Source organism: Tachypleus tridentatus, chromosome 7 (genome assembly GCF_004210375.1).
Source record: "Tachypleus tridentatus isolate NWPU-2018 chromosome 7, ASM421037v1, whole genome shotgun sequence".
Taxonomy (NCBI): domain Eukaryota; kingdom Metazoa; phylum Arthropoda; class Merostomata; order Xiphosura; family Limulidae; genus Tachypleus; species Tachypleus tridentatus.
In genome coordinates this window covers 94,201,533-94,217,118 of record NC_134831.1, presented here as the reverse complement: position 1 = coordinate 94,217,118, position 15,586 = coordinate 94,201,533, and the positions used below count along the sequence as shown (strand labels likewise).

The 15,586-nt window shown below is 32.6% G+C and overlaps 1 protein-coding gene across 1 annotated transcript in view; it reads right to left on the bottom strand.

Moving 5' to 3' along the window:
* Positions 1–15,586, bottom strand: part of LOC143256215 (zinc finger SWIM domain-containing protein 8 homolog) — a 93,959-nt gene that overhangs the window by 22,735 nt on the left and 55,638 nt on the right. The window contains 5 exon segments of the mRNA XM_076513105.1: positions 2,449–2,573; positions 7,233–7,307; positions 8,718–8,904; positions 9,805–10,131; positions 12,225–12,399. Of these exon segments, the coding sequence (XP_076369220.1) occupies positions 2,449–2,573; positions 7,233–7,307; positions 8,718–8,904; positions 9,805–10,131; positions 12,225–12,399 (889 nt within the window).

The window sequence follows — 15,586 nt, the reverse complement described above, 5'->3', positions numbered from 1 at the left end:
CAAGTGTATTACATCAGACAATGTATCAATACAACTGGATTAGGGCTTCATAACACGATATTCACATCACGTTACCATACCTTTAATTATGATCTACCAAGTCACTTTTTATTCATGTGCTTTTAAAACTTATGTACAAAAGCACAGTCAAACAATATGTACTGAAATGACACAGACTTTACAGGGTAGAGCAAAACGTACTTTGCAAGTTTGTACCATAAGATTGGTAGTAAAAAATATATAAAGACAACTACAACTGATTTAACTAGTGTTTGTTTCAGATTAACACATCAGAAACTAAACACCTGTATAGTCACTTCTGACCTATCCTGCATACATCAAATAAAAATACACATATCTTAAAAAACTTTTATATGTAAATTTCTTTGGCTAATGATAAACGTTTTCAAAACTGTAGCACAGTTGATTTCAAATGTGTTTAGAAAAGCTGCAAGTTCTACAAAAAATTGGGTAGTGTTTTTGGATAAATAATTTATGTGTAGTTAGTTATAGAGTAATCTTACTGAAGAGTTTCATTTAAATTTAATAATTGTTTACCACTTTAAATATGTACCTGTCTCTTCTACATGTGTCATGATGTTTTAATTTTAAAGTTACATTCAAAACATGGTTACATAATTTTATCATTGGTAAAACTAGCATTTGTGTAGTTTACAATTCAATGTTTTATACTGAGTTTTAATTTTATAATTTACAAAGAAAATATTTAAAAAACTCTCAACTTTCACAATCATGCTAACTTTTTCAGTTTTCCATTCTGTTTAGTATAACTCCAACAGCCCAACACATGTGCCATTTATGTTGTACAGCTACAACCTATAAACAGTTCCATGGCTCAATGTATGGTGTTAATATGCCCTAAATTCTCCGTTTGGTAGGATAACAATAAACTTCTCCCAACTCACGACAGAAGCTCCGCCCATCTGTCCTTCACTTTCAAGACAGTTTTGAAAACTATGTCATCTTATTTGATGTACTTGTTTATAACTAATACAGAAAGCTTATTTTCAATTTCAAGCTTGCAATATTATGTATTACTTTATTGTATTTTGTAACTTTGACTTTTTTTTAACACGTGTGAAAACATCATACATAGCTACTGTTACTGAATTTTGTGACTTATTGTTAAGTGAAGTTGATTCTTATAACATTTAATACACTAGTTATATCTCAGTTATAAAGAGAGTTAAATCATAGTTGTTTGTGGACTTTCCATTTTAGTGAATCATTTATTTTTTTTAAATGCATATTTGAAAGGTGTAAGTTTTTATTTTCAGGAAAGAAGTTGTGGAAAATTTTAACAAGGCTTAGCTCACTAGACATTGTACAGAACCTTACATACACAGTAGGTGTGTGTATAGAAGTCTGGTGATATCTTCCTCTTGTGATGTGTTTGTTTCAAGCATGAATGAACTGTACATCATACAAGTCAGGCAATTAAACTAAATGTGAAAAGGCAAACAGTTGAAATTGCGAAGAACATGCACGAAATTTCATTTCAGTGTACACTAATGGTTCAGCTATGGTATTAGGTAAAGAAAATTACAGATAAACATTATTCTTGAGTCAACTTTTGATATTTATTTAGGAAGTTCTAGAAGTTACAAATATTAAACATGACAACTATAAGATGAAGTAAGAGAATCACCTTGCACTCAGATTGACTGGATAAACTGACAGATAAGTGTTTAGTAAAAAATAGTTTATTTAAAAGCATCTGTTGTTTTTCTTGTGCACAATAGACTTGTGATGTTTATTAAATTGACGAAAAATTCTGGCAATACGCTCTCAGTAAACATTTAATTGTGTTAAGTGTATCTTCAGATAGATCGTGGGTAGTGATGAGCACTTTAAAAATCCTGCAACACGCTCCATACTTCAAAAATCCCCCTCATGATTCATAAAGATCCCAATGTACCAACATATTAATAAATCCCCATCATTATCTGCAGTTACTTCTATAGTTACCCCAACAATGAAGGGGGGGTCCACATAAAAAAAATCCTGATAAAACACCCACCTTTCCCACCTGGGCATGTGTACTCCCCCCCCCCCCAAGACTGTGAGAAAGCATACAAACAAAGAGACAAACATAGCACTCAAAGGATCTAGAAGAGAGCCAGGAACACAAAATCTGATGAAGCAACCATGAAAACCGAACCCTAGACCTCCCATCATGCCTAGCTAACTTTTGAGGAACATCTTATCCACCCTTGGTACTCCCTTAGCAGAGAAGCTATGCTGCATGGATTAAAACAACTCATGGCCAAACTAAGCCTGCCTGCCAAGTTTAGCCCTATTAGTTACAAAACTGTGGGGAGAGCTCATGGACAAATTAATAAACATGCAATGGAAATTAACATAAGATACCACATTATATGTGGTATGACATCCACTACTCTTACTTATGAAAAAAGAGAGATGTACCTTACTCAGTTTTTCCTGGTTATCTTTGTAATGAACAAGCAGAGTAATAGCAAGTTCACCTCTTTGGCGTCGAGTACCTTCACACAGCAGTGGATGGTCAGCTTCAGATATATTGGCTTTCAACCCTGAAACCATGTAAAATCATTCAGGTGGCTAAAGCACAACATCTTAGATCTCTCAAGACTAATACTTCTAACAAATGTCCACCTTTTCAAACTTCTAGTTGCATGTCTGATTCTTTCTTCAAATGAATGTTTACACTAACACACACACACACACACTGATAGTAAATTAAGTTTTTCAGTATAGAGTAGTTTAAATTATAGTTCGTTTTATAGTTAGCAACTTGTTTTCAAAACCCAAACTCCTCATAAAATAAAAAAAAACAAATACTTTTTAATAAAGAAATTAATACATGTTAAATTTGGATCTTCCAAAACTATTTCACATTCTATTTACCCAATTTGCCCAAAATCCTAAAAGTGAGGGAAGCAATCATAACATCATGGCCTATTTCCAACCTAACTTTAATGCTCAAGTTGAAATTTCATCCTAACAACATCTTGTGATCTACTGACTATAATTAGGACAGCGAGGCAAAGATCATCCAACCACAACAAAGGGCTTTATCTGGGTTTTTAGGACCAAATAAAAGGTTCCTATTATATAAGCACAGTAGACTTCATAGCACGTTGAAAGACATCTCCATGAACTGTGAACTACAGAATACACAGGGTCATGCTAAGTTAGCTTACTCTAAAATAATGTATTTGTAGAGGTAAGAAATAGCACTGACTAATTACTGGTATTTGGTAACTGATAGTAAACAATAAGTACAGTGCTATTCAAACCATGGTTAACATGAACAAAAAGTGGATGCTGCCAGCCAGTTTGTCTTCCTTCTAGTTATCAGTTTAAAATTAGTAGTGTCAGAGAGTCTTAACAGCTTTTTCCGTAATAGAAACACGCAAAGTAGGTTTGTGATTGAACCCGAGACCCTATATAAATAACTTTGCTACTGGAAATAACTGAGAATAGCAAAAACCAGAAACCATAATTTTGATTAGTTGATTATCTTCATAATAATCAATTTAAAGTTGAGATTCATCAACTGCTGGAATAACCGAAAACAGTAATAACACTAAGTAACAAAATTTTTACTTTTTCTTGTTCCTGGGCAGAAAGTGTTATTTCCCAATTGCTTACACCTAAAGTAAATGGAAAAAAACCTATTTTTCTCTTCAAACTTTGCTTTTGTGATCTGGGAGTGTATAACGAAAACATGATGGGAGACTATATTTGGGGGCTGATATGTGAAAGTGATTTACATTACAGTCGCAAATCGCAAAAAATTACTCGCTTCTAAACATTTTTATATAACTTTAGTGTAAGTACATGTTAATCGTGATTCATATATTGTTTTATTCAGACCTTATGTAAATGAAAATGTGCAAATTTGCCTGTTTTTACATATAAAATAGGTTAATTTCTAAATTTTGTTATCCAGGTCACAAAAGCAAAGTTTGCATGGAATAATGGCCATTTTCTGTACTTTTACAACATAAGAAATTAAGAAATAACACATACTACCCAGGAACAAAATTTGTGTTACATAAAAATATGACATTAACTGATGTAATCACTCTCACAGATAATTGTTTAAGCAGTTAAACTACTCAGCTTAATCAACAAACAACTGTAAATGAACTGAAATTGTTTCCTAGTAGTTAAATTCTGTCACTAAAACTCAATGGTTAAAAAACATAATTCACTACAAACAACAGAGTTCATCACTCATGATGATGAGAATAACCACTTGTAGAGAAAACACGCGCAGAGGAGCGAACAACGTTTGGACAACACGCGCAGAGGAGCAAACAACGTATGGACAACACTAGTAGAGGAGCGAACGTTTGGACAACACTAGTAGAGGAGCAAATGTTCTTCTGTTATCGTCAGGTTCACAAAGTAAGAAAGGGTTGTTTGAAGGGGGTTGTATAACTGAGTGTGGGAATGTAGAAAGCGTGCTTAGATGTTGGATACATTTATTAATATAGGTATAAAGGTGTTTCTTTGTATTTGTCTATTTTGGGCTTCAGTTGTTGTATAAGCAAGGTTTCTTTAATTTTGCATTTGTTTATGTTTGTTTCGTTATTTAGTATTTGGGTGTTTTCTATGGTCTTGTTTATTTGATTTGCAGTGTTCAAAAATGTGTGAAGGTGACATTTTGTATTCTTTCAATCTGGTTTCCATTTTTCTACTTGTTTCTTTAATATAGAAGTCGTGGCAGTTATCACATTGTATTTTATAAATAATGTTGGTGTGGTGTTTGTCAGTGTAGTAATTACATAGTATAGACCTTAGTTGTGTTAATTTGAATAAATTTGGTATTAATTGGAATGTCATATTTTGTTACTAGTTTTTGCCAAATGCTGGTTATTTTTCTGCTGATGTTGGGAATATATGGTATGTAGCCGTATATGGTGTCGTGATTTTTTAAATCATGGGATATATTTACTTTTGTTAGTTGATTTTGTTTTTTGTCTACCTGTTTACGTATAATGTTTTCTATGTGGAGGAAACTTTTTGATGAAGTATTGTTTTGTCTAATTTGTCATTAATAAACAAGCAACAAAATATGACATTCCAGTTAATATCAAATTTATTCAAAAACCAGGCACAAAACTGAGGTCTGTACTATGTAAAAACTACACTGACAAACACCACACCAACATTATTTATAAAATACAATGTAATAACTGCCACGACCTCTATATTGGAGAAACAAGTAGAAAAATGGAAACCAGATTCAAAGAGCATAAAAAGTCACCTTCACAAGTTTTCGAACACTGCAAATCAAATAAACACAACATAACCATAGAAAACACTCAAATACTAAATAAAGAAACAAACATAAACAAATGCAAAATTAAAGAAGCATTACTTATGCAGCTCAAGCCCAAAATAAACCAATACAAAGGAATGCCTTTACATCTATATTAATAAATATATCCAACATCTAATCCCGCCCTCTACATTCCTACACTCAATTACACAACCGTTATTAGATATGTGATCAGCTACCAATCAGTAACCCTTTCTTTCTTTGTGAACCTTATGATGACCGAAGAAGGTCGAAACGTTGTTTGCTCCTCTACTAGTGCTTTCTCTACCCATACCAGCCATTTTTAAATATTTAGAGTTCATCATTGTATACGTCATAAAAAGTGTTGTGTTGTCTAAACACCTTAAATATAAAGAAAAAGTTCTTGAAGAAATACAGCAGCAGTTTCACTGACATAATTAATACCATAAAATCACAGTCATAAATTTCCAATATATAAACAAATTACAAAGGAAATAAAATCAGTTCATTACCTACTAACTTAGACAGTGAACTGCTTTAAAACAGTGTTTGTTGATAGTATATTGAAAACTAAAAAATAACTTAAAATTATGAATTGTTAACTTTAGAATTCTTGAATGATAATATATCTTAATTAGGAACTGAGATGTGGTTGGCTAACTGCAACATTTACATTTAAAAAATTCCTTTAGAAATACAGAAAATAAAAATACTATAAATTAACACATTATGACAATATTCAATCATTAAACATTACAATATCTCAACTGCACGATTGTTTAACATATTTTCCTAACATTAAGTTGAAACTGAAAACTAGATAATATTTTGTACTAAGTCTTTGTACAAAATAATGAAAACATAATAACAAACTAGTCATTTTCAACAGTACACCGGAATGTTTCGTTCATCAGAATCTTTTTAAAATGTTACATGAAAAAACAAAAGGAATTAGTTGTTACCCAATGCAAGCTTACCAAGACAGACTTCTTTAGTACAACAGTCTCAATGTATTGTACAGTCATTTTGTATGGAGACAATATGTACCCAAGAATTCATTTTACTTATATTGTTATAACAACCATATAATGGACAACATCTTGTGGGCATTCAAGATAAAAACAACTGTGCATGATATTTCTACAAGTTATAATTACTATTATGTTTTTTACTCTTTGTACAGAAAGGTTTACCAAATGAAAACTTACTGTTATGCAAAATAATATCAACACAAACATGGGCTCCATTTATTTTTTTAACCTTTTAATAAAAACTGTGTTATTCGTATTTACTTCAAACAAAATATTGGTTACATTTCTAAACAACACAGTACTATGTAGAATCATGCACTGGCTTTTCTCTACATTGAAATAATTTTATTTGTGGGCTTTCAGCCACTGAAACAAAGCTCACAAATAATAGTATGTTAAAGTCCATGTATAATTCTTTATGTGTAAATTTACTTATGTTATAAAACTTAAAAACTAATAACAAAGTTCTCTTCATCTATGAAAAATATAGTCAGTTTTCCTACCACATTTTGAAAGGTCTGTCATTAATCCATTTAAAAGAAACAGTTTTGATGTTTGCTTTTCCACTCATGTATTCTGCTTTCAGTTACTAATAACAAGTATTGTCATATGTGTATAAATGTAAAACATCTCATTCACTGTTGTATAGTTTATTTACACACATTAATTTATGTAGTTATGGATTACACTACTTTTATTGGGTACGTGACTTATCACGTTTATTACATTAATCCTTATAAAGTACAGATCTGTATATTTTCATACAGCATGACTGGATGATCATGTATTTCTTTAGATAGCTAGGAGTGTACAATAACATTCTTGTTTATATACATAAATGTTCCTGTTTATGTCTGTTTAATGGGTACATATTTTCATCTACTCACCCAGTGCTGTTACTGCTGCTTCAAATCCTAGCTCCTCATCACAATCACATTTTCCTGCACCTCTCCTTGAAGGAGCTTCGAGAGATAAAAGAGATGCATAATTGTCAATTTTAAATACATAAACAGAATTTGTTTGGAAGAACATTAAATCTTTGTTACTAGGTTAATATAGTTTGTTACAAAAACACAACAATCACTATGAGACTTTCCACATTGTTCCTGATCAAGTTTACTGGTGTTCTAAGAAAAACTAGTGAATATAAACTTAAGAAACAAAATAAATAGTAGTAAACCTAACTTCTGCATTAAAATAAACATTCACAACAACAACAGCATTATATAATAGGAATGACAATGACAGTTTACACTGAAGTGTGTTCAGGAAGTTAAGAAACCTTACAATATTTTGAGTTTAGTTTTTTAAAGTTCATTGAAAGTTAACGTACATAGAACCACAACTTTACAGAAAGAAAATCTCAACAACAGGAAACAGACTGGGTAGTGTAGTCTGCCTAGTAGTAGTCCTCTGGTAATAATTAGCATTTGTTTATTTTGAAACCAATGTTTATCTGTGATTTTTGACATATGTGAGGCTGATGTACGTAAAGGTTACTGCAGGGATTTTTTATGAAATATTAGCCATGTAGATGATTTACATAAGAATTTTCTATACAAAATGGTTTTTTTTCTGAAAGTGTCAGGAAGTCAGTTTAGAGAACAAACTTCACATCAGGATATGTAACTCCCTCACTCTTGCACAAACTCAAAACAGCTGATACATAGGAGCCACGTACTACTCTTACAATTGCTTTATTAATTCTATACTTATGTGGATAATTATAACTAATCACTTTTATTCATTGGACTATGTACATTCAAAGTTAAAACTATTAGTAATTGTTCAGACCACATGATATGATGACATAAAAGGATGCCAACACAGAGATGAAGTAATTACATCATCAAGAGAGAAGAAAGGATGACTTGACATATATACAAGAAAAAAATGATAAATGCATCAGAACAGAGGAAACTCTTCAGATCTGCAGATAAGTTATACTGGAACATTTTCTCTATTATTTTATATGAAATACACCAAATAAATGTAATATAATACCAAAATATCAATTCTATATTATTTCTGGATTGACAAAAGCTCTTAGAATAGTTATATTTTACTGACACCTTTAAATTTGGTCAGCACGTGTTCATTTTACACCAGAAAGATGAACACCATTCACAAAAGATTGCATTAAAAATAACAGAAAATGGAGAAAACAGTTTCAAAATACAATTTTTAGAAACCTATAACAAGTAAAAAAAAAAAACAGTCAAGTTTCTTGTCACCTCTACCAAATGTGTTACACCTGGAATGATAGTATTGACTGGTTACAAAAGTGTTTATGATCATAAACAAATCAAACCACAGATGAAAGTTATCTTTCAACAAAAATATTAAGTAAATTAAATCTTATTTTCCCTTACCACACAACACTAAAGCATCAAAAATGAAACTCGCTAACATCAAAGGAAGAAGTGCTTCTCCCCTTGACCGAAGTTGTCCTGAACACAACTGCTTAGCCCGTTCTCTCACCACTCTCAATTCAGTTTCTGTTAGTATGATGTGTTTTAACTGGTTAAACAAATCGTGTTCTTGATTGACAAGTTTAACCTAAAATATGGAGGAAAAATATAAGTACTTTAAATTTCTTCAAGTTTCAAAACACTACATAAACAAACACATAATACTCGCATTAATACGAACATACAGGGTGTCCAAAAGTGAATATAACTAAAATAGAGTTGAATATTTTTATTGTTATTTGGGAGAACAACAACAATTGCACATAATGACAATGAGTAGGTTTGTAAGTTTTAGTTTCAACACTTTATGGATTTCTACGTGTTTTCCATCATTAACTATAATTAATCTGAGTTCAACCTCTGAGAAAATATTTTCAAACACAGCAGTATGGATGGATAAGATTGCATCATGAATCCAATGGTTCATTTCTTCAAGGTATTTTGGTTTGTTATGGTAGGTTTTTGTTTTCAAAAAGCCCCAGAGATAAAAACTTAAAGGGGTTAAATTGAGCAAACAAAAAGGCCATTTGATACGTCCTCCCCTACCAATCCAACGTTTTGGAAAAGTTTGGTTTGAAAACCTTCAATAAATTTGAGCAAAGTGGGGTTGTGCTCCATCCTGTTGGAAGATAGCTCTTTGTAACAAGTCAGGAGGTGCTCAGAGTTGTGGAATAAAGAACTCTTGTAGGACATGCAGGTACGAATTTCCAGCAAGAGTTCGTTCATTAAAGAAACAATAACAAACATACATAAGTAATACAACAAAACAAAAGTAACACTTCTAACAACACAAATTAAATCTAATATTTGTTTGTTAGACTTATGTAACACCTGTAAGAATACGATTCACAACTAACACTTGTAACAATAAGAACTTCATTTAGATTTTTGAAATAAGTTATTTCTTAAGATAAAGAAATTGTTTATTGCTACTAAAATTAATCACTATAACATGAAAAATACAGTGAAAAAAACAAACAAACCATACTTCTAAAGCTTTGGTGGAAGCTGGTGGTCTCACAAGCTCTAAACCAAATAATCCAACACGAAAAGCAAGATGAGAGTGGTGAGAGTTTTCTCCCAGTACAGAACACAGAAACCCAGCCTTGGACAAAGTGGCAGATACGTTAAGGCTGACTTGATGACGTGCCGGGTTGAAACGTCGACTCCTTTTACCACGAGGTGGTGGTGCAGGGGTTTCAGATATGAAGTTTGGAGGGTTGACCAGAAGTTCTTCTGCTAACTTTACTGCAAGTTTACAGGCTTCTTGGGTATGGCCATGTGCATGAAGAGATTCTGCACGTGCAAACAATACCTACAAAATTAAATTAATAATAAGGAGAGAGATGTATGTAAGTACAATTTTGCAGATTAAAAATAATAAACTGTTAGCTCACTTCACACTAGAATATTGTTAACAACTAATTTTATTCCCATGGTATCTTACTCTTCACTTCCTTTAACAACTGTTGTGGTACACACTGTTATCTTTATTGTTCCTTTAGACAAAAAAGTATCCAAGAGCTTGACAATCTACAAACAAAAAACTGGACCTAAAGTATCTTGTGTTTGACCATCTTTGTACAGTAAAGATAGCATATTTACATTACTGATGGCCTTGATACAATTGTATTCATATAAAATTATAAACTTGGTTTAAAGAACTGAATGTATGCTACTCATATGAACCTAACAATTAATAACTTTTATACTTACTATTTGATTTATAATCAATTTCACAAAGTACATCGTTTAACTACATCTTAACTAAAGTTAATAAGTTTATTACATTATAAACATCATAAATAAACTGTGATGATGAGAAAAAACCCACTTGTAGAGAATTTCTCTACCCATACCAGCCGTTTTTAAATATATAATCATATCTTAAAAATTTGACTCGTTTTAGCAACAGGCCTACAACATGTATTAGTTAATAGAATACATAGTTAATTGTTGGAATGAAAATTATTGATACATAACATATTTATCTTCAAAAGATTATTGACCATTATATATGTTTAAAATAACTACTCCATCTATTGATTGTCAAGTCTTGTGTTCTTAAACTTGTTTTGAAAAATAATTTTCTTTCAAACAAAAGGACACATGTACTTAAATGGCACCTGATGTTGCTTTCCTAATCTTTTGCTTATGAAGTTTCTTTATAATGTAATGAACTTTACTGAGGTCATATGCTTAAAAATATCAAAAAATAAAGTTTATATTCATCAATAAAAATTCTCTAGGTTTATTAACAGTAGGCTTACAGGTAGGAAGAAATCCAAGATATGGAAACATTTTCATGTCCAATATTTTAAAATTAATAAATTATCGTGATTCTAAATTATTGTCCCAAATGATTACTATCACGTTAAATGAATGGTAGCTTGAAGATGACTATCACGCTAAATGAAGGACAGCTTGAAGATGACTATCACGCTAAATGAAGGACAGCTTGAAGATGACTATCACGCTAAATGAAGGACAGCTTGAAGATGACTATCACGCTAAATGAAGGACAGCTTGAAGATGACTATCACGCTAAATGAAGGACAGCTTGAAGTTGACTATCACGCTAAATGAAGGACAGCTTGAAGATGACTATCACGCTAAATGAAGGACAGCTTGAAGATGACTACCACGGTAAATGAAGGGTAGCTTGAGATGACTACAACAGTAAATGAAGGATACCTTGAAGATGACTACCACATTAAATGAAGGGTAGCTTGAAGATGACTACCACATTAAATGAAAGGTAGTTTAAAGATGACTGCCACATTAAATGAAAGGTAGTTTAAAGATGACTGCCACATTAAATGAAAGGTAGTTTAAAGATGACTGCCACATTAAATGAAAGGTAGTTTAAAGATGACTGCCACATTAAATGAAAGGTAGTTTAAAGATGACTGCCACATGAAATGAAGGGTAGCTTGAAAATGAATATCATGTTGAATGAAGAGCAGTTTGAAAAAAACCTTTGAGAAAATACAAAACAAGCTGAAAATAGGAACTTTGGTCTGATGTGAGAATGATCAGTTAATTGAATATAACTGAGTAATGAGTCGGATAATTGATTAGAGAACTCCATGATCATGCAGACTAACTTGTGTTTGAGACATCTAGCATTTTCCATATGTGGTAGAGAAAGAGACTGATTGGTTATTTCTTTATTCTTCCAAGATATGTTTTTCATATTTATATTAAAAACAATTTAGGATCTTCTTAAAGAGCATTTGAAAAACATGGATTAATATATTTCTACTTTTGTATATAAAGCAATGCTTATCACTTTCTGAAATAGAAATTTTTATTCTTAACCTGTTACAATAGTGTTGAATTAATGAAATTTAGCAGTATTTACAACTGTGCAAAAAAAAAGAACATACAATAATACAACTATCAAACCTCAAGTGAGTCTTCAATCTTCTTCAAAGACACAGAGAAATGCTCAGGTTCTGATTTTATCTCCAGGGTCTTTTCTGGGCTTTGGAGAAAGGTACGGGGACTATAACAGTATAACTGATATTCATCATTTGACTGGTGAAGATCATTCATCTCGATAGTTTCCTTCTCTTGTGTTCTTAATAAGGATTGTTGTTGTTTAAAATACCACAGATAAACATAATATGTATATATACAAAAAGACACAAATACCTGTGTTTAGAAGATGTAAAACATGAACAATTATTTTTTGAAAAATATTCCCTAAATGTTTTCAAAATCACTTTAAACATTATATCCTGACAAATGACCCCTGAAGTCATGAAATTGGTCAAAGAAATTAATAAAGGAGGGAAGAAACAGAAGAGTAGAATGTTAGAATGTTTCTTTTGAAAATGTAAAACATAAGATTATTTTTTGAAAAATATTTCACAAAATTTTAAACAGATAGAGGTAAGATGGCAGAAGGAGCAGTGCTTGTTTAAACTCAGTTGAAACAGTGAAACCACAGAAATTATTACTGAAAATTTACAATGAGGTATTAAATTATGAAAAACTATAAAATAATTTTTAATTAAAAGAGGAAAGTACCTTGGATAAATTAACTAAGCTTATTTAACTTGTAACATTTTTTTAACATAACTTAGATTATTCATATTTAGTTGAAAAATGGCATATGAATGTTTTTGTTACATCAGTAACAGTATGTCCTGATGAATGGCTCCTAAAGTCATGAAATTGGTCAAATAAATTAAAGAAAGTAGAAAAGAAACAGAAGAATAGAATATTTGTGTTCTGTTAGGTATACATAAAGAAAGTTTTAATTGATAAAAGGCCAATGAAAACAATGATAAAGTAGAAACTTTCTTGTGAAGGAGCCATATTCTAACCATAAAACCCAAAAGATCAAAACAAGAGTTTACACATCAAAGATTCACCTTCATCCTAAAAACACATAATATTCAGTTTGAGGATATTTACTTCACAATCAAGCTTTCTTACATAATGTGTGCAAAGCAGCTACCAATGGATTCTTCTATTGAACTGAATTCTACATCTTAAACAAAAATAAAAAGCAATGAATCTTATAAACAACCAACTGATATGGGCCATTTCAGGTTCTGAGAGCAATCACACATATATAAAGGGGTTACTTTCATGAAAAATGGGTTTTACAGATTTGCTGGGAGGCCAGTCCACTAGCAATGTTGATGGACAAAATCAGTAGCATTCAGAACATGTCAAAGATATTAGAAAAAAAAAAATTATGTTAACATGTTCTGAAGAACACTTTTCAAAGTCATTTTAGTGTCCACGATAAGGTCTGCAATTCATCACGTGGTTTGTTCTGCTTGCACAAGATGTCTCACCATCTGACAAGTCAGTATGGAAATTAAACCTCTGTTTTAACACATCTCTTGAGGAACTCGAATTGTGAGCAACAAGAAGCATAACTGTAGTCCATGGCTCCCTGTAAACTGGGTAGCAATATACCAACCAATCAAGCACTGCACACATCCTTAGTAATGACAAGGAACCTCAACATGTTGATGGCACTAGAACCTGACAGTTAATTGGCCCAAAGCCCAAATAATCAACTTTTAGCATTGCAAAGCAGCCTAATGATCCAATAGGGTTAATGGTTGATGTATTTCACCAGATACACGCTACGTACGTTGCCACAGGTATGCCACCAGATACACTCTACGTACGTTGCCACAGGTATGCCACCAGATTCACGCTACGTACGTTGCTACAGGTATGCCACCAGATACACGCTAGGTACGTTGCTACAGGTATGCCACCAGATACACGCTAGGTACGTTGCTACAGGTATGCCACCAGATACACGCTAGGTACGTTGCTACAGGTATGCCACCAGATACACGCTAGGTACGTTGCTACAGGTATGCCACCACATACACGCTACGTATATTGCTACAGGTATGCCACCACATACACGCTACGATATTGCTACAGGTATGCCACCAGATACACGCCACGATATTGCTACAGGTATGCCACCAGATACACGCTTACGTGATATTGCTACAGGTATGCCACCAGATACACGCTACCTATATTGCTGCAGGTATGCCACCAGATACACGCTACCTATATTGCTACAGGTATGCCACCAGATACACGCTACCTATATTGCTACAGGTATGCCACCAGATACACGCTACCTATATTGCTACAGGTATGCCACCAGATACACGCTACGTATATTGCTACAGGTATGCCACCAGATACACGCTACCTATATTGCTACAGGTATGCCACCAGATACACGCTAGGTATATTGCTACCCACCAGATACACGCTGGGTATATTGCTACAGGTATGCCACCAGATACACGCTATATTGCTACAGGTATGCCACCAGATACACGCTTCACGATATATTGCTACAGGTGTGCCACCAGATACACGCTACCTATATTGCTACAGGTTTGCCACCAGATACACGCTACCTATATTGCTACAGGTTTGCCACCAGATACACGCTAGGTATATTGCTACAGGTATGCCACCAGATACATGCTAGGTATATTGCTACAGGTATTTCGCTAGATACACACTATGTATTTTACTACAGGTATTTCGCTAGATACACACTATGTATTTTACTACAGGTATTTCCCTAGATACATACTATGTATTTTACTATAGGTATTTCACTAAATACACACTATGTATTTTACTACAGGTATTTCACTAGGTACACACTATGTACTTTACTACAGGTATTTCACTAGATATTTTACTATACACACAGAAAAGTAATAAAAGTAACACATGATGGGAACAAGTTTAACACAGTTATTACAGATAGTTCTACTGGGTGTAGGTTGTATGAAGAATGAAACACAGGTAGACAACACTTACAATAAATCTGAATTTTTTTCATGTATCTCAATAAAAATTGTTAAAATTTTGTAACCAAAGAATGAAACTGTTTTAATTCAGTGTTTCACTTAAAGATTTGCTATTTTGGTACTGTAGTTATTTGTATCCAGAATCCAAGTACTTTTATCTATGTATTGCACAGTGAAATGTTTAAGAACAGTAAAAGTGTAGACACACAATTGAATACTTCTTCAAATAATCTTCTCAGTACACATCGTTATTTCTGTGTTTCTGCACATCGTTATTTCTGTGTTTCTGCACATCGTTATTTCTGTGTTTCTGCACATCGTTATTTCTGTGTTTCTGCACATCGTTATTTCTGTGTTTCTGCACATCGTTATTTCTGTGTTTCTGCACATCGTTATTTCTGTGTTTCTGCACATCGTTATTTCTGTGTTTCTGCACATCGTTAT